General features: G+C 40.8%; 1 protein-coding gene across 2 annotated transcripts in view; it reads right to left on the bottom strand.

Annotated features, from left to right (window-relative positions):
* CLUAP1 (clusterin associated protein 1) overlaps nucleotides 1-26,921 on the bottom strand; it is a 77,457-nt gene that overhangs the window by 11,215 nt on the left and 39,321 nt on the right. For both annotated transcript variants that reach the window (XM_026106486.2, XM_026106487.2), the window contains exons 9-10: nucleotides 15,100-15,172; nucleotides 4,499-4,606 (exon numbers count right to left, since the gene is read on the bottom strand). In XM_026106486.2, coding sequence (XP_025962271.2) covers nucleotides 4,499-4,606; nucleotides 15,100-15,172 — 181 coding nt within the window. The remainder of the gene's footprint in view (nucleotides 1-4,498; nucleotides 4,607-15,099; nucleotides 15,173-26,921) is intronic.

Genomic DNA, 26,921 nt, shown 5'->3' with positions numbered 1-26,921 from the left:
TATTCTCCTCATTTGCCACATCCAGACATTTTCGTCCTTGCTGTGTTTAACTGCGCAGGTTTTCACAGACTAAGATTTTATCGAGGTACAATTGCTAACCTGTCTGCCAACACATCATTATCACGTTGATCCTCTGGGTGCAGTTCTGGAAAGGTAAAAGGCTCCAAGAAAGCTGCGCTCTCATTGTCTGACTTCGGACTGACTGTTTACTGAGCAGCATTTAGAGTGCGATAAAGCTGCCTTCTTACAATAAATACCAAATGAGGTTGAAGCTGTTATTGCTTCGATAGTGAAACAGTCTTTTCAATACAAACAGGACAAAAATGCCCTTAATGTCAACATTAAAGGGAAGCATAAGAGCTTCCAAAACATTTGGATATGGGAGCTGAAAAGTGGATAGAGGAATAGACGGTGATTTAATATGGACAAGCGCAAGTCCCCATGCCTGTCTGCTCTGCAAGTGTAGATCATTTCTGTTTCACTCTGTAGCATTTCCACGGCCTACCTTGTTCCAAGCACAGCGTGTACCAGTCTGCCATGGCCTGCACAATGAGCCAGTACTAGACTAGGAACAGGAGAGATTCTGAACTGATTCATGATTCCAAAATGCATTTCAGAGCTCTTGTCTGAATGAGGCTGAAATGATAGATCTGCACATGTAATCACAATGTCACTTCAAAATCTGCCACTTCTGGTAGCGTGGATGCTAAAAAAATCACTTTAGTTCAAGGGGAGACTGCACAGGTTCTTAGAAAAGAAAAAAAATCTACTGAGAGTTAAACCAAGTATGCAGAAATCACATTCAGCTCAGGAAACCCTGATGGAGGTTGAAACAGCTGAAGGATGGGAGAGTACCGAGGGAAGTTCTTACACTCTCCCCTTGGCATTTTCTTTCAGCCAGCGCTGGAGACAGGAGACCAGGCTAGGTGGACCTTTCATCTGACCTGGCACGGTAACGTCTACATTCTAGGACAAGGTTTTGCTTTCCTCATCCCAACATCCACCCTGTCTGCACATGAACAACTAACCAGTTGCAAACTAGGGGTCTATAGCCCGTTTCAGTCAAGAGGCTTCTTTACATTGCAGATGATTAAGACCTTAGAACACTGCAAGAATTTATTTTCTGTATTTTTTGGCACTCTGATAAAACACAGTCTTACTCCAAATTCCACTGCTCACCCATAGTGTGACCCTGGGAAGGGCTGCTTAACTTCTCCATGCATCTGCTGTTTCATTTGTATAACTGCCTCACTTATCTCTTGCCAGACAGAATGAAAGTGCATTATGCATTTTTATTCACATTTACAACCTTCAATTAGAAGGTACAGATGATCAATGTATTCTTTTATTTATAAAAACAATGATTAGTGACACGTGGATTTAATTTTAATAAGCCACATCAAGCAGGAGACTTGCCTGCAATTGTGAATCACTGTAAAACAGGCTGTAGTTTCACAAACTCAATAAGCCAGCATCTGCCAGTTTGGCTACTATCTTCCTAGCCATTTTTTCTCAGCTCCATGCCTCTTCCCTTCTTGTACCAACATGAGCCTTCCTGGCTTGCTAAAGCTAGTTGACTGCTTTTTGAACCAGAGCCTAAAAATCTTGAACTACAATGGAGATACAAGCTACATAGTGCATTAAAACTTCCTTCTCAACCTGCCCCTTCTTATTCCTCCCTGTATGAAGAGAATAAGGATTCGATTTTCTCTCTGTACCACAGGAACTAGCAGTTTGTCATGCCTCCCCTTGCCAACACTCTTTTCTGCTTCATGGGAGACTAAATCCTATCCCTTCAAGTCTCTGAACTGACTAAAAGAACAAAACTAGGAGCAATTGTGTCAAAGCTGCATTTAGTTTGAGTTTTGCTGCATCTAGACAGACCTCATGAAAGGACTCTTGAGCCTGAAAGTGTGTCCATTTTTCTCAATTATACCAAGTGGCCTAAAAAGAGATACTATATCTCCCTGCAAATCTTGCCTCTATAATGGCCAAACACACTGGAGTACCTGCCTACCTATTATGAACAGAGGGAGGAAGTATTCTCTTAACATATTAATAACCTGTAAATTAGAGGTGTAAAACTGAACCACAGCATCTGCATAAAGTGACCACAGTGGCCTATTTCTCCTCAGCAGGAGGACAGATGTGGCTCAGAAACACCACCTTTTAAGAAAATACAATTCTTTAACAGAAAATGATTGAAATGTCTTGAACTGAGTCAGGAAAAGAAAGTAGTAATTAATACAATAATGTTCTTATTATACTGCCTTAATAATTAAGTACATTTTAAATGCAAACAGTATCTATGCTGAAGTATACATATAGATTTTTTATGTATTTAATGACAAATGCCCAGTGAGTGTTGAGGCTTGATTTTCCAAAGAAGCTGAGGCACCTGACTTCAGTCTCAGGTCTTGACATGGTCTCCAGCATGTCAGTATGTGAGGGTCACACAGTCAAACATATAACATCACCAGTGAAGGACTGGGACCAAAGGGGCCCATTTACACAGACAAGTGCAGATCTGAACCTGTTCTTAAGTCCAGAATTGCTCATCATGTAAGAATGCACTCCGGATCAGGCTGGAGCTCCTGGAGGAACGCTCTGGCCTGACTGGTATCTTGACATAGTCCAAGCCTTTGCTCATATAGTCTGGACAGATAAGGGATGGGCAGGACTGAGCGAGCCAGGAGAACAGAAATCCCAAGGTTGACTTTTCTTTAAAAAAAAAAAAAAAAGTAGGCATTTTGAACCAAAGCCAGCAGTGTGGACAGAAAGCCTGCTCTTAACCTCACAGTACAGATAGAGCTAGAGAGACTAGGTGACTAGGCTCAAGATTATGAAGAGAAACCTTAGCAAGGCAGAAAAGTGAGCCTAGGCCTCTCAGCTTAAAAGCTCAACAACATCTGTATCTGTCTCTGCCAGAAGACTGTAGGACTGAAGTGCTACGAATACGAGCGGGAGAGTACAGTCATTACTCTTCTGGATGAATTGCAGAAAAGAAGCCATTTAACCTGGAGCTGATCCAATAGTTCTGTTCATAGCAGGCGGAAGGCAGAAAGAGGACAGAGCAGCGAAGGGAGGCTTCCAAAATACAGAGAGATACGGAAACAGTAAACATTGGGATGGCCACCTTGTAGCCAGCAAACAGCAGAGTATGTGAAAGTCAGAGGATAATTACGTGCTAGAAGTAGTTTACTATACAAGGAAGAGAGGTACAAAAGCATAGCAAGCTATCTAAGCAGCACGGCAGAGAAACATCTTGGGGATTATGGGCGCTTGAAGTGTGACAAGCACTGACTTAATGTTGAGTTTGCAGTCAGTGTAATTAGTGATAACAAAGCTCTTCCTAGAAAAATGCTACTTGTAACAAAATCTACAATTTTTATAATAGAGCTTCTTTCTCCAAAAGCTGATGTTAAGAGCTGACTATGTGACTACAGACAGTTCCCATGTCTCTAGGTTATCACTCCCGGCCTAAGAGAAGTGATGAGATGGGGCATCTTAAACAGTTATACGTAGTCACTTCTAAAGCCCTAAAAACTCTGTATGGTCTTTTCTCTGAAAAACTGCAACGTAAAAAAATACTAGCAAATATCAGGGTTTCTGGCATGTTTCAAGAAGAAATAGAGAAAATAGGGATAAAAATTCTTGGATTACATTGATTTGCGAATGTCAGCTTCTAGCTCTGGCCTTGCTCAGAGAAGGGAGAGCAGAATTAGACTCAGACATAAAAATTCATTTGCAGTCTATCCAAGTAACAGGTTCGAACAGAAGTACTGGCACATGAAATTACCCACACTGGTACTACATCCAGAGCCCAGAGGGGCTTTTGATGGTGGTCAAAATCACTCACAGCTGACAAGAATGCCAATGAGAGCTAGCCAGATTTTGTGGTTTCATTTTGCTGGATTGTAAACTGGGCAGAACATTTTTTTTTTCCACCTAAGTGAAACACAGCCCCTCAGACAGTAATTTCTTTGAGTTGCTACTGACCAGAATCTACTGGAATCACCAGCCAGAGGCTAAAACTTCACTACATGTAAGCAGAGACAGAAGCCAGATGTCCTTCCATGAAAGAAATAATTCAGGTGGTCTTGCACCCATAACAGTGTCAGTGACGGTGGCTTAATGAACTCACTAAAGGTCTCCTTTTGAAGATGACCCTACCAGGGCTAGTGTCTAGAGCTAAAGGAAAAGAAATGCTTTGCAATGAGAAATACAACTACTTTTCTAAGGCTTTCTATACAAAGCTACTCCTGAATCTGCAAGACAAAACTAAGGGAGGATTCTTCTCACGTGGTACTCTTTCCAGTAAATACTCCGTAATACGCTCCCTTGAAAGCACTATGTTTTCTCCACAAAACACTGTCCTCTTAAAGCTCAAGAGAACTCTGCAATGTTCTTGAATACTAAAGGATCTTACATTTAAGATGCTTCAGAGACTTTCAGCATGTTCTTCTGAATAAAGAAAACTAAGGAAAGGTTAAGATACCTTGCACTTTGGTCTCCATGGCTGTGCGCTGCTTCATTGTCTGCCTTTCTTCCCCCTCAGTATCAGATCCTTCATCCTCCTGAATCTCCATGTCGGAATCATCATTATCTGGGTGAAACAAAAGCAGTTGAGTAACATCATTTGAACCAACCCACAACAACTCAGAATAGCAGTTGGATACAAGAGCATGCTAGCAGTCTCTGCCTCTGTTACAGGCCAAGATGAACTCAAAATGCAGTAGCAGACAGAGCACTGGCTCTACTGACAAGCACAGGGAAATAGCCAACCTCTTGGTCCTCACTAAGGCAGGCATCATTGCAGACATCAGTGCCAAAGAAGTTGAGATGAACAGCATGTACAATATAAAAACCCTTGAGACAATTCTCAGATTGTACCATAAAGGCAATGTTCTAAATATACTCCCTGGCTATGAATCATATATATACAGTCAGAAGGTGCTATTTCAGCAATTGATTTCAGAATAAAAATCTTTTAAAAGCCTTTGGAAAATGTGGGGTTATTAATATGTCTCCAAATCTTTTATCCTGACATAAGGAATATCAAAAATGTCCCCTTAGAATCTTTGCCTTTCATTTAATCATAGGTTAGAAAAGCACAATGAAACATCCCACATAAATGCAATTAGTTATGGCTAAACCCAAGATGCCTGGAAGGATAGGAGAACTTCCCAAGGCCCAGGAACTTCTCCAGATATTTTCATAATCTGCCTTTTCATTTTCTTCTTCCTATCCCAATCAAATCCTTGAGTCCTGACTCCCATTCTCCAGTCACTGAATTGAAACAAACCTTAAGAACTCAGGTTAAACTGTCCTTCAGTTGTTTGAAAGGGTGGCAAAAATCTTCAAATGTGTAAAAGTGTCTGCAGAAGGAACAGGGCAGACTACTCTTCATGTCAGTTGTACCAGTCCCATATTGGTACTCACAAGCATGACCAGCTGAACTGATTTTCCTCCGAGTCTCCTCTGAAGCTGTCCAGCTGGGCTCAGAAGCAGGTGGAAGGTTTGGAAGGGGCTCTGCTCCATTTAAGGCTCCTATCCCATGGGCTTTTCTGCCGCCCCCTCCCCATTTCTGTTCATGCCAACCTGCTTCTGCAGACTCCCTGGCTCTCCAGACTGAGCCCTACTTTCCAGCTACTGCCCACTTGTGATTACTTCACTCATCAAACAGTCAATCAGTGAGGCAGGTCCTCAGCTGACGCAGGCTTAACATACTCTCTGATTTAAGTAGCAATGAGCCCCTCTACGCCAGCTGACCCTACAGCTCAGAGCTGGTGCTCTGGCAAGGACTGCTGCGTATGGCAGATCTACACGAGCCTGTGGAATCAACAGCCCTGTGACAAACCCAGCGGATGCGGTGTTAGGTCATCACCCCGTGCAGCTACAATACCAGTTAATTATTTAGAGAAAACAGGCAATCCTTTCCCAGGCTCATTTAATTACACACGTCTGTGCGGAAAATTGAAATAACCACTTTTATTTATGATTAGTAATGAGCTGATATATCTTTGCAATATTTAATTATCAGACAATGTACGAATACTAGACATTTTTCCATAATCTTTTTTTCATTGCAATATTAAATTAATGACAAAACATAATAGCAAGGGATGTATCTGATATCCTGGTAAGATTATGAAGCTCATAACAGTGCTGGCTATGATTTCTATTTGCATTGCAGTTTCTTCTTTGGCAAGTGAAAGAATCACTTACTGCGGTGTGACCTGAATACTGTTTCTGCGTACCTGGTATTCCGGAAAGCTAGATTTTGTTTAGTCCTTGCCCAGGCAAACACCTTGGGAAGAGCAACGTGTAGCCTACCTAAGGGACTTTGGTTCATGCTCTGTATGTTAAACAGCAAGACTGCTCCATCTGCAACGGTTCTCAGGCAACTACCAAAATGCCGTCTTGCTTATTTTGGATTGTTTTTTGTTTTTCTGTTTTTCTTGAGCAGCAGTTCCTCCTTTTCAGATTTTGTCAAACATGGTACTCTGGCTACCAGCATCACTGGCCAAGGCTGATGATGCCACAGAGAGCCAATATGATTCCTTTGCCAAACCATTTCAGATTCATTCCCATTAGCACTTTATCCTTTTCACGGGGACCTCCGGAGCACAAGCACAAGATGCAGACTAATGGAACCAGTGCTTTCTGCTGATAACCCAAAGCGACAAACCCAGTTAACACCACTTCAGGTGTAGTAAGGCTTACAGCATTCACTCGGCAGAGATGTGCAGTGATGTGATTCTCCTCTGGGAAGGGACACTGCTGTCACAACATGGGGCTTTAATTTTATATTTCACTTTTCTGGAACACCCCCCCCCCCTTTTTTTTTTTAAACACTTGTGGCAGCAGACTCTCAGATATAACATGTAAAATACAACTCCCTTGGGGAAAAAGCAGGGGTAAGAAGACAACCTTCCCCCCCCCCCCCCCCCCCCCCAGGAATGAATCTGCCATCTTCCTTTAATATACTCAGAAATGTTATTCCCTAAATACCTATCTTCCTCTGTGGCTTAATGCTCTCCTGAACTATGGGAACCCTTCCAGCTCCCTGCAGCGCACTCCTTTGCACTCCAGCCATTTCTGACCCATTTCCACTTGTTAAAAGGAAGCTCATGTCACCATACAATTCCCCACAACAATTTTCTATTGGAAAATGGGACTTGCTGTAAGATCCTGTGCCTTGGGATAGAAGTGATAGCTACTTTGGAGAGAGAATGATGGCTGGAGGGCTCCTAGCTTTTTCTTTATGGAAGGAAACGGTTTAAACACAACTTTTTTCTCACCCAGCCCTTTTCTTCTTTCTCTCAGTTTCTTAGCTGCTCTCCACCTGCTCTTATTCACATTTCTTTTATCCTTCTCACCCACTAACTTAGATGTTTAAACTTAATGATGGAGCTGCAGTTCTGTCCTGTTCAGCCCATATGTGGATGCAATAGCATACAACCGGCCAGCCCCTGGAAAGCATGCCCTGTATCCCAGCTCCACCGCCCGAGTTTCCTAAGCGTGCTTGACAAGTAAGGCCAACAGCAACTGAACATCTAGCTGTCATTTCTGCCTTTAAAAATTCTGGATTACTCTTCAATAAAAAAAATGAAGGAAGATTCACCAGGCGGATTAGCAGCACATAAACACAGCGCAACATTTTTCCTTCTGAGTTGTGACTTTGGAACAATTCTTGTTAAGAGTGTGTGGCAAGAGTTTGGATTTTCAATAAACAGTCTGGCGGGAACTCTGATGCCCATACTCTAACACGAAGCATAAGCCTGCTGCTATAGTAAAAGCACATTGGAGGAACAGAAAAAAGGGAACTACAAATGCAAATTCAGCAACAATAAAATCTGTGCCTCTGAGTCTCCTGCAAACCATTCGGAAAGAAATCCAGCACATTTTCACTTACAAAAATACAAACGTCCTGCTCTGACCCAGCACTCTGTGATGGATGGCTCAGGAGCTGCTATCGCCAGCCCCAGCTCTGCCTTGTATACAGTCAGAGTTATCGCCAGCAGAACAGAATTATGCTAGACCAAAATACCAGGGATGCAGAAGCAGAGCATATTGCTGACAATTTATTTAAATATACAAGATAAAGACCAGCTGAGTAGAGGCTTCTTAACGGGATTAAATGGCACACTGGGCTAATGCTCTGTGTGACCCATCTTATCTAGAGGACTACAGGGTTCGAGCATCCTACATTTCTCATCGTATATGCCCACTCTGTCCAATTTGCAGCAAAATATTCTTGTTATTCATGAAAAGATGACAATTCAGGAAGCTTCACTTAACAACACATAGAGGGAAACTACCTGTTGCCCTAGGAGAAGTCACAACCATTCACTGTGTATTACTGCATTAATAGAAATGACAATGCATCAATTCCAGGGAGCTAAGGACTACTCTTAAAATGTACATTTCTCTCAGTATCAGCATAAAGCAATCAATATGATAAAGCATACTACTCCAAATTCACACATACTGGTACATGAAGTACAGAACACACTCTAACGCAGCTGGCTTATGAGATTTGCATTGGTTTACATGAAGATTATTTGACATTTAACAATAAATTGCAATTTAGCAATCCATGTGCCCAAATTTAAGCCAATGCTGGCAGCTTCCTGGAGCTTAACGCTGGTCTATTTACTGAACCCTGTATTTTTACTATGAAAAGGTGATCAACAGAGAGACTCTATAAACTGCATTTGGCCCATTTTCCCCACTGTTGTGATTTGCTCTCATGCACTGACAGCACTGGCAAAGTATGAGACTGTCTGAGAGAGAAGATACTGGACTTGGGGATTTTAGACTTCTCTCTCCTTGCATTTCAACATTTCCACTTCATAAATTTTAATCAACTACATTAGTTTCAATTAAACCAGTTCAGCAGTAAAAAGTACATACTGGCCATAGCTGAAAAACGCTGCTCTCAGAAGATATGTTACTTGTTTCCAAAGCACACCTGTTTTTTCCAAAGAGAAAAGGGGCAGATGCTTGGACCGATTAATATTGATAATGATTTAATTTTAGGTAGTTTGCAATGCTTGAAAGAAAAACAGCATGATTTAATAACGTGCAGTGATTTCATTACAGATTTGTTTGTTTGCATAAATATTCAAGCAAACGTATGCAACTGTAAAATAAGAAGCTATTGGGGTGAAGATAATGAGCATAAGGTGCACAGTTTAGTGATGAGCTTTAGAATTAAATATAAATGTTGTTTAGCATATAATTTTATAATAAAAATCACCCCTTTGAAAACACAAGCATTGGCTCTACAGCAATTACTGCATTCAGTAAGATGTTGATTTTGGTGAAGCAACATTATGAGAGAAACAAGTGGATAACTAACAGCCACTTGATCCAAAAATAAATATCTATTTAATACAAGGAAATTTTAGAACTGGAAAAAAATGGGAGGACTGGGATTTTTAAAGTGAGCTAAGGGAGAGTGGAGATCAGTTCTCATTTGAAAGTCTCAGTCTCAATTCTACCAAAACTCATATTCATGTCTTGTCTCATCAAACTCAGAGAAACCAGTCGTGTGTGTCAACCCGCATACTTACAAGTTCACAGCTCTGCAATTTGAATTAAAAAAAAAATGCTTTGAAAGAGATGGAAAATTTCAGAGGGGAACATCCTTTGTCCGTAGCACAAAACTAAGATCCCTCATCTGATTTGAGAAAAATTCATCTCAGTACCAAGAGCTGGTGACCAAGCTCCAAGCCCCTGAAGCTCCTACAAACTTGGGCAGAAAGTGTGGGCGTCCAGACCTTAACATACTAAAACTGGGCAAGACCATACTAACACACACCAACTAGTATGTTGCAGAGTTGCGTCTAAGGGCATTTTCTTACATCTCTTGGTTATTTTAAAATGGCCTACTGCTGCAGCATCCAAGTCTCACATTTTTAACAGTAAGGATAATTAACCGCTGCCTGGAGAAGGAATAGGTCTCTGTCACTTGAAATCATTAAAAATAATTGTTAAAGACAAGTTCCATTTAAACTAGGATTTTTAGTCTTGGCACCGGAATGAGTAGGTAAGATACTTTTTGGCCCATTTTACAGAAGAGGTCATACTCAATGACCATAACAGTTTCTAATGACTTTAAAAGCCAAAAATCCATCAAAGCACTACTAAATTAAAACACGAATTTGCAATTATTTAGCAAGCAACACACAAGACTTGTGGACGAACTCCAAGTGTCTGTCACAAAAAGATAGATGGTCTTAGCATCCCGCTGGCGAGGGTGCTGAGCACTAGCAAAGTTATCCGGGCTCCCAGCCCTCGTGGGAATTACCCAGCGACTTACTGCCACACTTCAAGTGTGACAACTGTTGTAATAAGGCTTTTTGGTTATCGACTATCAGACTTCAAAGCATCAATTCCTGACTAGAGAGAGCACAAGAGTCGGTATGACAGCAAACTGCAAGTGTCATGCGATCCGCCATCCTAAGCACATCTATTTGCTCAGCTTAATCAAGCAAGACGATAAAGTTCAGCACAGTTTACCTGCCTGTCCAAAAAGAGAAAGCAGACCTTGCCAAGAAAACGTTTTGGGTGTGTATCGGGCAGATTTCAAGCTCTGCAGAAGTTAATCTTGTTGGGACATGAGTTTTGCTGAACAACGCTGACCTACTGCAAATTCACAATCCTGTGTAACGGGAACATTTATTCATATTACAGAGCAAGCGAGACTATGCAGGGCTGACTGGCTGTACTGACAAACCTGTGATTACATCTTTAGTCTTTCAGGTTTACCTAACTGAAGCTCGGCATGATTTTTGCAGAAAGTGGTATATTCATGGGGGGCAGGGGGGAAGCAGTTATACAGCAAATTTCAATTGCAAATTTTGCAAATTTTTTTGCAAACAAATCAAATTCTGAGCATAGCTTTGGTCAAAAGAAATGCAGGAAATATTCTGAAAGTTTAAAGGTCTTATTTTTATATTTTCAAAACCAAATATTTTAAGTGTTTTTGCTTTATTTGATATATTCTGCTTTTAAATGGACAAAAAAACAGAAAGAAAAATCTGTAAATGAAATAAGCTGATTAGTCTGGAAAAAATGTCTTTTAGGCTAGAACATCTGTCATGTGTTCCTTTTTGCTCAGCAAACATGTTTTTTCAACCATGCATGAACCAGAAGGAATAAATCCTGAGTTTCTGTTGTGGTCAGGGACTTTCCTAGCCCCCTCCTTCCACACCAAACCATATCCAGAGCAGCTCTTCATGTCTCTGACAATAGTTCTACCAATGGTCTTCACAGTGGTCATCTGAGCAGTGTCTAATATAATATTTTAAGAGTTCTTATTCCATTTTCCACAGTCAAACCAAGCCCTGCTTTCCTGTCAAGTGGCACTTGTTTCCTTGCACCAGCCTTGGATGTGCTACAAGGACAGCGCAGTGTGTGAAAAACACCATGCTGTATGACAAACACCACATCGTACATTGGTTTCTCTAGCAGCGTCTTACGTGAAATAAAGATTACAAAAAATACCAGCACTTTTCTTATCACTCATCACGAGAAACATGTTTTGTACTGCTACAAATACTTAACTGCATGTATTTTCATCATGCAAATAATACTAAAAGCTTGATCTGTATCTAAATTTCAACATCTTCACATAATTTAAGAATGTTTTTTCATGTAACTTAGTATTAGGGTTTTTTTAGCGCAGTAGTTTTATGGAGATGCTCTGTGAGAAATAAGAGATGATTTGCAATGTACTCCAGCAAAAGAAAAGAAAAGAACCAGGCTGTTACTAAATTACATGAAAGATTTTTGCAAATTTTATGCGAGTGTCAGGACTTATGTAGCAGCTTTCTATACTCCTAACCTTGGACCTGCACAATTTAACCGATCTTCTATAACACATTTTCAAAAAATATAGGCTATGATTTAGGATTCTCTGAAGTTAGTTCAGCCTGAAACTAAAGTTAGAGCTGTCCAGAACTCCTGCAACTTTTGCTGCACAGAAATGAACTGTTAATTTGCAATCGCTTCTTAGCAAATTAGCGGTAGAAAAGGTCAAAGGATTCAGACAGCAAGAGAAGTGCATCAATTACTAAGGCACGCAAAGGTAAGAGTGCTTACAGGGACAGGACGAACGCTTTTTATCAGTTAATGGTAACAAATTTATCAACAGATTCCAGTTTACGCTGTTAGAAGAGCCTCATTAAGTGGTTCGCAGCTCTCAGGGACAAAGTGTAATGGGACTTGGAGAACCTTTCCCTTTCCCTTGCAGGAGGCACTGGCCCCCTCTCTGGAAACACCTTTGTGCAGGAAAACAAGGAATCTATTCAAATGAAGCTAACAGCACCACTCAGGGACTTGGAAGATTCACACGGAGAGTCTTAAGATATTAGGAGACAGCAGGCCAGCTTGCCTGCTTTCCACCGAGGGAGGCTGCATGGGAAAGGTGGTAATCCCTTCAACTCCAGAGCACATTGCATAGGCAGGACCAAGTCATTGCAGGACCCGCTTTCACAGCTCTGTGACCAGGCATTAATATATTAGTTGACTTAAAGGCCCAGACATTTAAGTCCAGAGGTGGGGTTTTTTTGTTCGTTTTTTACAAACTGAATACAGATGACAACTTACGGTAAAAGCACTTTGCTTTGTATGTGTGGGATTACTTACAAATGCAAGTGGAATAAGCATTTTTCTTCTAAAACCTACTTTAGAAATATCTTTCTGATGGCCTTCTATCTTCTGTGTGTCTGTCTCATTAAAAGGGCACATCCTACCTCAGAATGAGGACCTGGCATACAGAATCTCAGAATATGGGTGAAATAAGGCTTAAGTGTTCATGCCTGTTCCACTTTACACCATTTTGCCAGAATATATATCAGCTTATAGCACACGTTGATAAAAATCACTGACTGCCAGACCAAGGTTGTAGGGCTCTTGGGAAGCCTTGACTGCAGAAACTCCATCCCTTATCATGCTTTCTATTTCAAGCATGAATATTACAACAATTAACCTTTGGGGTGGTTTGGGCAGGCACAGCTGTTTAGTTTTTTTTAGCTGCACTGATTCTGCTGCTGTTTCTTTATTTCCCCTTGTGCACGGTATGTGCCTTTTCTTGTGACCAGGATCCTAAACTTATGCTAACTCTTCTGCAAATATACCCCTAATAGGGCACCATGTCATTTAAGATGCCAGCCTCTGCATTTCTTACCAAAACAAGTATCTTGGTTTTGAATTGTATAAAGGGCATCATTTAACTAATAATGAGAGGAGGAAAGTGGGATCTAGTCTAAAGGGAAAGCAAAGACTGGTACATAATCATTATCTGATAGCAAATGGCTGTCTCAGCTTTACAAAATTCAATAAATTAACCTTACAGCATCCAGTAATTAAGCTGTATTCCATGCTCATACCTGGGGAAACAGCCTCCAAGAGTCAAATTATTCTCTCAGTTATACTTCTCCAGGGCCACAGACTTCAAAGCTGTATGCAGACAACGACAGGCAAAGGCTCAGAAGGATGACTGGATTTGCCCAGGGTTACAGGACAACCAGCAAAGGAGCCAACAATGACACCACAATCCTAGTGCTCTTATCACTAGAATAAACACTAATTTTGACAATTAAATACTTGAATAATGATGTATTATGGTAATATTCTCTATGTCATTAACAGTCATAATCATGTGTTCTTAGGTACCATTAGATCACTCACTAAAAGGCAAGATTGAAGTATTCAGAGATGCAAAATCACCGAATAGTTTTTCAAGTGAAGCAGATCTGGAAATCTTCACACTATACTTCATGCTGCTAACTACTAATCGTAAATGTTCTTCCCCTGTTGAACTTATACCTACCTTGGCAACTGGCAGATAGCAGGCCATGGACTTTCTCATTCGAGAAAATCCTTGAAACAATTCCACATTCTTGTGATTGATATTAAACATCCTGTATGTTTCAGCTAAAACTCCTTCACTTTGCACCGCACTGCCATGGAGAGATGAGATTAAAGATGGCAGGAAGGAGTGAGCTTTCTCTTTCACAAGCTTGCTCAGAGAATATCTGCCAGCAAACTGAAACTGTCACATGTAATTTTAGCTTTCATGCACTGTCTCTGATCCAGAGAATCAACCCTCTTTCTATTTTTTCCTCCACCATATAAAAATGCACCTATTACAATATTAAATTTATACAGTAATTAATGAGGAAGTTCTGCTGATGCTTAACTCAAAAGGAGCAAAATCTGGGTTGTGAGCTTTCTGAAAAAGTCTCAAGAGGTTATTATTCTCTTCTGATCCTCAGCCAGAATTCTAATTAATTAAAAGTAAGTTTAGAAAAAAAGAAGAAGACACAAAATTTTAATTGCTTTCACATTTTGTAGGTACCCTAAAATCAAGGAAATGCAAGCAGGCAAACATGTCCCACTCTTTGAAGATTACTGATATTAAAGAGGATTTCAAACTGACGTTTTTTTCATCTGTGAAAGTTATGACCTGAAACGCATATCACAAAGAATTAGCCTGTACACAAACCCAAACTCCAGGGCACACGTATAGCAGGCAAACTACTGAGAACAAGAGCTGTACTCCAGTTTTGCAAGGCACACAAGCACATGTGTAACATGAGGCAGGTGGTCCCACACACCAATGAGCCTACTCACCTACACACAAGCATTTTGCTGGGTGAAGTCTTCTAACCACACTTGTTCGCACACCAACCTTTCACAAGCAATTCCATTGTGCTGGGACAATTGCACTGTCCCCAGCTAGTCCTTGCAGGCTTGGATAATAGCAAAATGAGGGCAAAATCTGCTCAGTGGAACTGCATAGTATGTTTAACGAGGGAGTGCTTTCACTCCTCAGCACTGCAGGTAAAATTTGCAAGGTACAGGAGCATTTTATGGAGGTTAGGTTACCAATTTCACTGATGTCCTTTTCAAGTCATTATCATTCCACTTTTTCCAGTATACTCTGTTGACTCTGTCTTTCTATCCCCACGTGGTTGACCCATCTCTGCTCAGCTTCAGGCTTTTAAGTGGATACTTATATATAGAGTAGCTGGTACTTAACAATCTTTCTGCTAGTACAAGCAGTGAAGAAATGCAACTTACTTCCACTTTTAAGTAGGTTCTGCTCCTCTTCCTTCAGCCTGTTCTGCATAAGATGGAGTATGTTGGCTGCTTCCTGTAAGAGGTGAAAACTGAATCAGAAAAGCTGCCACATTGCCCAGTCAAGTGGCTATCTGGATGGTCCTACAGCAGTTAAGGACACTCAAAGGCAGAGTGAGAACAGAGAATTTCAGCATTGAAAATATCTTAGGGAAAAAAAAAAAAAGGTCTTAATTGAAGTATGGGAGCTCCTACCTACTTTGCCTATAAGGTCAGGATATAAAGAACATACCCAGAAAATCAACCACATATTCCCAGTGGCTGAAACCTCACTCATCACATTGAAAATGGGTTCAATTGTCTTCATCCCACGGAGAATTACTGCCATTACAGAACGAAGAGGACTTCCTGTGGAAAGCAGTCTTTGCTGGTTGTTTTCAACTCCATTAAACCCCAGAAGTGGTTTGTGAAATGACTGTCACCTCATAATACATAAACTAAAACAGAACAAATTCACACATTTCCATGCATGCAAACAAAATGGGAGGAAACAGCCCAAACATTAAGCATTAGAAGTATAGCCAAAACTGTATTTGGGTGTAAATGCAAACCACTATAGCAACCCTGTGCAAGATGGTTTGCTGACTTCCTTCATTAAATGTAGCAGGTCTTTAGATAAAAATAGGCTGAGAAACACTATTGTATGTTGTATTATTGTATGTACAACACTTGTATATTGTATCAGCTATGATACAGTTATGACAAAGGGGGTTAAGAGCAAACAGAAACAGGTAGCTAGAACAGTGGTTGCTCTAAGAGAAGCAAATGACAATTCTCAACCCATTCAAACGAATCCAATGAAAACAGAAAATGTTACAAAGACACCTATAGAAACTTACAAAATCTAAGTCTGGTAGAGATAACTGAGTAAGATATGTGTCTCTTAGACAGGAAAGGTGCAGAAATGGCAAGTATTTTATATTTAGGAGTCTGATGAAAAGCTCAGAGGGAAGAAGCCAAGCTGATGGTAGCAGGGGCAACGGCGGTTAAGACAGACATTTCCATTCCAGCATAATGGATTAGGAAGAAAATGTGCTTTCCTCTGTAAACAGTAATGGATGAGAGCAATTTTGGTTTTCTAGGATGTATGCATTTGCAGAGCATCATGGACAAGGAGACTAAAGGTACTATTTGATTGCTAAACAGCCAAAGCAATTGTAGAAGGTGTTGCACTGAGTTCTTCTCCATCCAGTTAGGACTAAAATCTATCCAAGATATTAAGAGACAATTTTAGGGACTAGTGTTCACTATTGCAGGAGCAGCATCAGACAGGAAAATGTATTTTTTAATGACAGCAAGTTTAAATTAGGACAACGTTAATGGTGAAAAGCAGACTAGACGTGATAGAGATACAAATGCATGCAGTAAGATTAAGATAGAACCTACAAAACTAACCATATGGCAAAAAACTGATTGAAGGATTTAGCCACTAATTTGCTCAAAATACCCTTGATTTTTAGTCTCTTCTACAATTCCAGCCAAGGAAGACAAGTAGATGGGGACACTAAATAACTGTGGATTGAACTCAGATTTTTTCTGAGCCTTTGATTTGCTAGGCAGAACCACACACAACCACTAAGATAACAAAGAAGTATACAATTAAAAATAACAGAAAAAAACTTGCTCTGACAGGCGAACAATGGGTCAAATCTATGTATTATCTGTGCATTTGTGGAAAGGAAACAAGAGCTCCAACCGGTATTCATATGGGACAGAGGGAACAAAATGAGAAGAGAAACCAAAAAGAGTTATACTTTAGCTGAATCATAGGCAAGCTTTTTACACTTTCAGATGGATATGTGTATCTTTATGCACAGCAGCAGTGCACTAGCAGGGAAATAAAATCTCCTCCCACCAGCCTCTAGGCAGGAGCAAATTGCAGGTCCTACCCAGCGCACAGGGAAATTGCTAGGGACAGAGGGCTGGGGACTGGCTTGTGTGATGCATCACTTCTGGACTAACTGGCATAAACTTTTGTCTTGGGAGTCAAAGCTTATGCTGAAAAAGCTTACAGAAAAGTTGCTTACAAGTAATAAGGTGAGGTGATTTAAGTTCTGCATTTGTCAATCAATATTTGAAATAAGTTCTGAATAATCCTTCTTTTCTTTTAGTGTTGCTTGAGTTTGGTGGTTAGATTGAATTAGTGAAATGGTAAATTGTCACAATTTATGTCTAATCTTACATTTAGCAGAATTAACAAGCAAGGTGAGCAGTGACACTGGTAATGGCGATCAGCACCTGCATTAACATGTGGCACACATGCAGGCATCTAAAATCATATCATATAACCTTATAACTTGTTTCCAAGTTGTTGTGTTTAACCAAACATACAGTTTTGAATGTAACCAGAGTGGGGTGAAGGCAGGCAAAGTTTTTATTAAAACTTTAACCAGTTACGGAGGTCAGCCACCTACACTGCCACGTCTGGTACTGACAAAAGCCACCAGCACAGGTGTCTCGGGAAATTTCAACTGACCCAGCCAAAGACGCCCTGGAGGATACCTGCAGAGGAGATTCCCACAGCACCCCTCAGACAGCAACGGGCCATCCTGTCTAAGAGCTTTCTGATCAAGGTGCACCCCATTTTGAAGAACCTAATTAAGCTCACTTACTAACATATTGCTGCAGCTGTTCACATAACACGTGCAATAATTAAAGAAGCACAGGCAAGTATCTTTGGATTTGCCTAAATTGTAGGAAAATAAAGCTGTAGAAATGGAAGCCAAAAGCTACCCAACCAAAAGACAAATATGCCCTCATACTGAGGAAACTGCTTATTGATAAGGCTAATTGTTTGGGTAATGATAGTAGCGGCTGCCCAGATCTCATACCACGACAGATGAGGCACAGGCTGCAGAAGAACTTAGTTGGGGGACCTGCGCCTGTTCCCCAAGATCAAGCAGACACAAAACCTGTACCTGCTGTCCTGGTGAGAAACAAAGGTCAACGCCTCCTCATGCCCACACAAGGAATAAATTCTGATCCAAAATCTGCTTCAGATAACCATGGGAAGCGTCTGCCCACAAAACCCTTCGCTATGGCTCCACGGACTCTAGGAAGACTGATAATGATTGCTTGGAGGTCTAAAAATAATACTGCAAAGGCAAAGTAGGCACGACGGCTTCCAGGGCTACAAAGCAGAAGGTCAAAATGCAAAATCATGATGAATACAAGATACTCCAACAGCAACTGGCAATAATATAAACTACTGAAATCTCTGGAGAATTGGGAGTCCATGCTTTCAAGTAACCAGTTTTCATTGCCTGTGATTCAAGGTCTACAAACCCTTACTTACATATTCTCATTCTGCACAGTCCAAGGGGAGGACCATGAATGCAAACAGAGAATCTCAAGAACAGCACAAACTCAGCATACTAATATATTTCATAATCATCTTCTCAAAGGTTTAGTTACCCACCTCTGAAGCAGGAATCACTGCTTCCTGGTTCACAAAACATATTTACTTAAATTAAATCCACTGCATGTCCTATACCAAGACTAAGCAGAGCTCCCCAGGTCCCAGAAGCCCCTGGTCTTTCTTCTACAGCACTCATGAGATCAGCTGAGCCCGTGGTCCCAAATCATACTTCCCACAAGGAAGAATCCCTGCCCTTTGGCTTTCATCCTCATTACTGATTTTGTCCCCTGGGTACTGAAGAAGTGGCTGTGTATTCACAAAAGACTTTGCTGGGGAAAGTGGAACAGGCCAAAGGGACCAGCATAATTGTTAACCTCTGCCCAGCAATGATACAACCTAGAGGAGAGGAAGGTTTGAAAGTGAAGAAGCATATAGGATCTACTCACAGCAGTGGCTTTCTAGGCCCTGCCACTGAAGAGATTTGCCTTTCAGGATGCCTCGGTCCTTCTATCCTCTTACGGAAACATAAAACTTTTCAGTGAAACACCAAGCACTTCAGAAAGATGCACCCATTTTTAATTTGTTTTTATACACTTAAACAGCTCTGAGGTTTCTTTCATCACACACTTTTCCCCCTTTTTCTTAAATTTTTCTTGGGGAGTAATTGTGTGTTCCTCTTCCTAATTGTGTCTCCATCTTCTGGGATGGAGGGGGACAGTTAAATAAAAGAAGGAGGCTGTGGTTTCTTCAAGTCTCGGCTGTTCCAAAGAAATTATAACACAGCTACCTTTCACAATTACCTTGCACAACACGGACAATGCCCAAGGGAAGAAAATGATCAAGCACCAGAGGTATCTAAGTAATACTGTGCTAGTTCATGAGGGCGGTATGGGCAAGACACAAAAGACTGGAACCTAGCAAACAAACCAGTACATTTTAACAACACAGAGGGCGAGACAGTGAGAAAAGGCTCACTAGGAATTGTCAGTATGTACGTGGGGAAAGGCCAGTAGGCACAGAGAAGTATTTCGGCTCATAACATTCTGACCAGAATCTCCTGTGTGTTTGTACAGGTACGTATGAAATGTTCAGTCAAGCACTAGTGGATTTTCAAAGTCACCAACAACTTGCTCTGATGGACTTCCATTCAATGCTGGGTCACCTGCATTTACAAAACTGTCCAGGAATATAGCAAAGATTCTGAGAAAAACCAAGTGATTGCTTGCTGGGAGATGAAAAGGAGACTGCTGTTACAAAGAATGCTTAATAAAAGGCAATTATGGAGTAGCTATTCTACCTAGAAATTAAAACTACTGGTGATTGATAAATATTCTGCAGCAAGAAGCTTCCAAAAGGAAAACAAACTAATTCAAGCTGAGAAACAAGGAAGAAGAAGTGTTGCAGTTGTGGGGAAAAAGCAGCGAGGGTAAGAAGAGGTGGTACTATCTCTTTCAGCTTCAGTGCTGGTTTATGTGCTTAAAATACAGGAGAAGTGGAGTCGAAGAAAGTGGTTTGACCATACAGATGAGTCACTTTTCCGTCTTTCTCCTAGTCTTTTCCTTGTGCTTGGACTAGAAGCTCTGCTGACCTCCTGGAGAGTCAGCTCAGAGAGCTAAACTGGCAGAGCAATGTTCACTGGTGTTTCTTATGTTGATTTTCTGCTGGTTTAGGTTCCTCAACAGCTCGATGCAGGGTCAAACAAATGCCACTGTCAGCCCAAGGGAACTGATGAGTGCACCACATCGCCTCTTTGGTTCAGCCATGCTGCCAAACCACCACCTACAGAAGCTTACCATACACTGCAGAAAAAACCTGTTTCAAAAGGCTGGCCTCAACTACGCAGATAAACCCTAGTTCTGGTGAAGTTAGTGACAAAATGGCAACAATTTCATTGGTTAAGGATTATGGTTTTAAAAACAAATACATTTTTTTTAAAACAGCTGAGTTGGTGGCAGCTTCACATACTCTCCTTCTCTCTGCCACTTTCAATGACCATAATCATATGTCTGTATTTTTGGCCTGACTGGGTTTCCTTCCACCTTCATGGTAGACACTATTCCTCACACTGTAAATTATCTCAGCAGAACTGATTTATACCCTGTGTGTGTATTTAACATTCAGCTCAGCAAAAACAAGACCATGCTAATCAGAGACACTTTTCAGTTGGCCACTTCTATGTGACCCAGTGCTTTTGAAACGTGACAAGGGAGAAAAGCTAAGATGATGATGAATGTAACAGCACAGATGCTTTTTCAACCCATTAAGTAATGTGGTACAAAGGACTTTAATAGAACAGCACTCACACGGGCCAACGGGCACGCTGGCTGTGCAGTGACAGCTCCATGCGACGACAGATCTGGCCTTGCCCTCGCGAAGCACCCATGGGGAACGGACTGAACGCCCCCGGAGGCACAAGAGCAGCAGCCGATACTGTTCAGTCTATCCAGTAAACAAACAAGGCTGAAATGCTGCAGGCAAAATGCCTCACGTATCTTACTCTAAAAGCTAACTTTAGCCAAATCAAGTGGCAGCATCAGGTGTGGAACCACAGTGTCAAGTTAACACAATTAACACTGTGCCAATTAACACAAAACCAGTGTCGGTGCATCCCATCCGAACGCGGTCCAAGGCCTTTCAAGACACCAGAGAACCTGGATGCCCTGGGGCTGAAACCCCCGTTTCGGAGGCAGACCGATCTCCATCGAGATGGAACTTTACATCTTCTGCTCCACAGAGCATGCGTTCTTCTGTACTGCACCGACAAAGTCTGCTCTGCGAAGAGCAGTCAACAGATCATTTTTACAGACTCAAAGCAGACAGTCTAGTGAAATGTGCAGCAATGCAGGAACTTGTGTTATCTAATTTATGACTGGAATCACAGGGTCCAATCTTGGGACCTTAGGAAGTCCCTAGTCCAACTTCCTGCTCCAAGCAAGATCAGCTATGGGATCAGACCATACTGCTCAGTGGTTTAAACAGTTGGGTCTTAAAAATTTCTAAGGACAGAGACTGCACAACCTCACTGGGCAATCTGTTCTGATACTAGACTATCCTAAAGTGAAAGAGTTTCCTTATATCAAGTTCGAATCGTTCTTCTTTGCTAACAACTTGTCCAGGTCTTTACCTTATAAGGGTTCTACTCACACTACTTACTATTATGTTACCAGTTTTCCATAGCAGGCACCTTATCTTGTGACATTTAAACAAATGGTCTCTATATATTCAAAACTAACAGGAAATTAAAAAAAAATCATTTTCTTGACCTACTAGGACAAACAAGGGCTTTTTAAACAAATAAATCTCACCTATGTTTACAATCCACTTAGCCCTTTCCATGCCAACTTCAAGTCTGCCCAACTCAGCAAGAATTTTACCTGTCTTCTGCAGAACTTTGAATGCACTAGTTCAAGACAGATGTATGCTTTTCATAGAACAGAATTTGAATGAGAACAATACAGATATTCTCCTGTACCTTGATCTACTTTAATTGGCAAAGCAGATGGCACTATGTCTTGTATCTGACTGCGAAAGCCTTTGAAAAATAGGAATAAGACAAAACACATAGCTGCTTAGCAGAATGTTTTAACATAAACTAACCTATTTCTCTGCAGACCAGTAAAACCTCATCTGCAGGTTCCTAGGGCAGGGTGAATAGGACTCAGCTTTGAAAAATCTTTTTACAGAAAGTTATATAAATGCATGGCCTGAGAAATGATTTTTTATTCATCAGCTTATTTAATTTATACTGCAATTTCTTGAAGAGAATGGTTATTAAACAGCATGCAATTACAACTATGTGCAGCGATCTTTGTTAAAACAAAGAAAAACAACAAAAGAGGCCAATATGCCAACATGTAGAATATCCTCCAGCAGTTGAAAACATTGTTTGACTTTGGGCAAGCGAATCATGGCTTGAACAAGCCATACAATTTCTTGATTGCCACTTCTTTATGATATAAATTCATGCTGTTCAGTGTTGTTTTGAGCAATAAAATCAAGTTGCTGAAATCATGATACTGAAGAAGACACTCTGCCCCTTAAGACTGCAAAGCAGCAAATCTAAACAGCATGCTCAAAAATAGGAAAAAAACACTCAAAAATGATGCAGTATTTGGTCATTTAAAACATCTAAATATTTTTAAGTTAATCCCAAAATTTTGTTGAGAAAGCTGCAGAGAAAACACTGATAGGATTTTGAATAGAAAGAATTTGTGCCCTGGAGCCAGCTGGCCAGGCAACATGGTCACCACTAAGAAGAAAGAAAAGAAAGAAATGGGAAAAACGGGAAGGTGATAAGTGTAAAAGAATGACAGGACAACAGCTGGAGATAGCTGACTTTTTTGTTCAGATGCCATTTTCTTTTCTTCCTAAGCTATTTCTTCTGTTCGCACCTCAGCCATCCTCCAAACCCCACAAATCTCTCTAGACATCTCTCTGTAGCATACGTTTTCATCTTAGTAAGGGAAAACAATGTTTCCTTCTGTTTTTTTTTTTAAAGGTGATTTGCTAGAGAACATTGCTAAACCTACTGCTCTGCAGTATACTTAAAATGAACTGATCTGAAGATGGATTGAAATGCCTCCTCTTCACATTGCCTATTAATCTCAGCAGCTGTTTCTCGCTTTGTTATAGAACAAAGCAATAGAGATTAGCTCTTACTATGTGCACGCAACGGGATTTTTTTTTCATAATAGAGTGTTGCCACTCATTCAGCAAGGGTGAGATACAAGGACCAGGAGAAATTCTGTGGTGCCTGAACAGAGAATGTGACAGTATTCTTAATAAGAGGAAGTCTGCTTAGGTACAACAGAAAGGTAAGTGAACACAGCATTAAGGTTGCACTGTTAAAGTACACGATAGCATGAGATGCCAACTTACCAGAGCTGCTCTTTACGAATTGAAGACAACGCTTAGTATCTTGCTGAACTGCTTTTAAATATCTGTCCCTACACTCATGCCCAGTTTTTTGCTGTGAATGGAAACCTGCATAGCTATGGTTATGTTTAACTAAAAGCAACTGTAATGCTATAGGGTTTTATCCTTCTTATTTCACTGAGGAATGAAGACTACAGGAGAGAGATGAGATCCATCAGAAAGAGTGAGGTAGAAGACTCCTTGCCAACACATTTGCTAACCTATGAGAGGGGCTTTAAACTAGGTTCGTCTGGGAATGATGACGAAGGCCTGAAGAGAAGCGGAAGCACTGGGAACAGGGAAAGGACATGATCTGGCACTTCCCCTGCGAAGGCAGCACAAGTGGGAGCCCATCTCAAGTGCTTATACACACATGCACATGGCATAGGAAACAAATGGGAGGAATCAGAAGTCTATGCAGAGCTGCTGAGCTTTGATCTCACAAGGATTACAGAAATATGGTGAGATAGTTCACACGACTGGAGTGGTGCAACAGATGGATACAGACACTGTAGAAAGGATAGGCTGGCAGGTGAGGAGGACAGGTTGCCCCCTCTGCACAGGAGCAGCTTGAATGCACAGGACTTTGCCTTGCAGTAGGGGATGAGTCTGTTGAGAGTTTATGGGTAAGGATTAGATGACAAACTGCTAGCCTATAATACAACACAGCTCACACTGCATAAACTGTTTGCTTTAACCTTGCTTTCTTAAACTTTTAAATGCTTAAGTCATATTCTCAGCAAATCAGTCACTTCAGTAAAAACCACAACAGGGACTTTCACTTTCCCATAAAAGCTACAAAAAGTCAAAATTAAAAAACTTTCAACATCACATCATACTGCTCTCAGTAAATAGTATAGAACCACAATGAAACGGGCTTACAACTGCTTAGGGCAATAAAGCAGCTTCCTGGCATGCTGGCAGAAAGAAGAATTTTGCATCTGGAGGTTACTCTTCACAATTACTGAGGTGGCATCATCAGTCAAAGAAGTACTATCACGGTGATACAGCTGTCAGAGGAATACCAAAGCAGCTTCTCCCCTCTTCCCCTGCCCTGAATTAAATCAAGTACTGTGCGCTTCGGAAAATGTGGTCTCAAAGGAGCTACTGCTTCAAATACAGCTTTCTACACCAAAAAAAACCCAAACAAAAAAACGAAACACACACATGATTCTCTGGATCCAACATCAAGGTTTATACTAATAAATATTCAGCTTTTACATAGGCTTAGGGATCTTTACCATTTTAGCCTGAAGAGTGTCTGAAAATCACCACCATTTGCCTATTTTACTTTTTTAGAGAGGTCATCCTTACAGTGGATGGGCACACTCTGAAGGCATTGAAAATCATCATCCCCTATTATAAAACCATCTGCCTCCTCTCTATTTTCATTATTCTCATCTTCTCCCTCACTTTCATGTCCTGAAGCAGTCATCTCCTCTCATCATTAATACTCATTTTAGAGTAATCATTTCCATTGAAACGCATGTAAAGCATACTTAAGAGTATTTTATAGTCTTAAGTGATACTCAGCTGAAATTCACCAACTGTTATCATAACATTGTCATCACTGGTGATGGTGCAAGGGAGGAAAAATTCATTTCTGCTGTAGTGCCATTATTTTATATAAAGAATTGGAGTCATTGTCCTTCTTCAGAAAGTCTTTTATTTTGAAATTCTTCTTCTTTCCCAACTAGCCATTACATCTATCTAGAATTAAATTCTTTCAAAAACCAGGAAAGCTTATGCTGCTTTACAATGTGACTTAGTCTTTTTGGTTTATTCTTTTCCCATCCTAAATCTTGATAGTCTCCTGCTTTTCTTCCTGTTGTGGTAGAAGTGTTCACTGACAGCACTGTAACAGTAGAAGTACTTCAGTAAATGGGGCAGAAGACTATTATTCCTTAAAGTTGAGAGAATAATGCAAAGGGAGCATCAAGTCTGACTTTGCACTGAAAGAGGCTCTGCAGAAGCACAAGGACCAAGAAGTGGTCATGTCACTCAGTTCGCAGTGAACTGATGCCGCAGCATGTAGCGTCCTGCCCTGAGGAGTTCTGACCCAAGAACTCCAGTGATCACAATTATGGAAATAATGAATGAGATTTGTTAGATCTCTACTGAAGTGCAAAGTCACAAAAAAACCTTGAAAACTTCTTGAAAGGTTTATCTTCTCAAGAAAATATATAATAATCTAACTAGGCTTCATTCAGGATGTCATGAAAATTAGGAAAAATGCCTAAAAAATTTTTCTTATGTAAATGAAAACTATCATAGTAAAAGATTCCTAGGATTACTTTGTTCTAGGGAAAGTCTAGGAAGGTAAGTTGCTGCTACAGTCTGTGACACCATGCAGCAAGGATCAGGCCACCCAGATGGGCCTTCGCACAGTGTCACGTAAGAAGCAGAAAGCAGAGACAGGAAAAGATGCGGTTTATGGCCTAAGATACCTCTGCTGATGCTATCCTAACATAGCAGCTCTTATGGCTATCAAGCTCAAGATGCATGAAACCAGCCAGTGAAGTGTTAAAAAAACCCAAACACCTCCCCCCCCCCCAAAATAACAAGATCTAACACAGCCCACAGAACAAGTATTTTGAAATTACATTGGTTTTATGTTTCTCACATACAGGCTTTTTCCTAAAGCAGCCATAGGATTATTTAGCAGCTCTGACTTCAGTATGTCCCACTCAAATGGTGCAATAACCACTTGTTGCAGAACAGAAATTGGAGATGGAACTGAGCAGCATGCTTCATAATCTGAAGTCGAGAGATAGAGTCCTGAGACTTAAGACAGATCAGTTATTGGCCCTCTTTAATGAGCAGTTTGTGCACAAAGGTCTCATCTAGAAATGAATACCTTCCCTTTGGGAACTCAAAGAGAAGGGACTAAATAGAAAGAACATATTAGCTCAAGGGTACACATCCAAACTTTGTAATAGTTGGTTGTTCTTGCATTATGGATTGGGTTTAATGACTTGCGCTATAAATACAGATGCCATATTTATGCTTCTTAAGAACCTTGTTAGCTTCTCTCTACAGCTTTCCCCTCCTACCCTCGAAAAGTAAGCAGATATTTATCCTAGGGGCAAGTTTCTTGAACAACTTTCAGTGCAATATAAAAGCTTTCTGCCCAGGTTACTCCACTTCTGCGCCTACACGCTGCATGTTTTTCAGCATTAAACAACCAAACGGTGGAACAGTCTGCCCAGAAACGCTGTGCAGTCTCTACCCTTGGAGGTTTTCAAGACCTCATTTAAAGCTTTGAGCAATGTGGTCTGATCCCACGGCTGATCCTGCTGTGAGCAAGAAGTGGGACTAGAGACCTCATGAGGTCCCCTCCAACCAGACTTCTTTGGTGATTCTGTGATCAAGAAAGCTGCTCATGAAAGTTATTTAGCTATTTAGACTTCATTCTATCAAAAAAAGAAAAAAAGAAAGAAAAGAAAAGAAGTATCTCAAACACACTCCTGCCCCCGCCACTGCTGCCCTGTGT

This window comes from Dromaius novaehollandiae, chromosome 14, assembly GCF_036370855.1.
Source record: "Dromaius novaehollandiae isolate bDroNov1 chromosome 14, bDroNov1.hap1, whole genome shotgun sequence".
Classification (NCBI taxonomy): domain Eukaryota; kingdom Metazoa; phylum Chordata; class Aves; order Casuariiformes; family Dromaiidae; genus Dromaius; species Dromaius novaehollandiae.
Note: the sequence above shows the minus strand (reverse complement) of the source record. Positions and strands in the feature narration are given on the sequence as shown.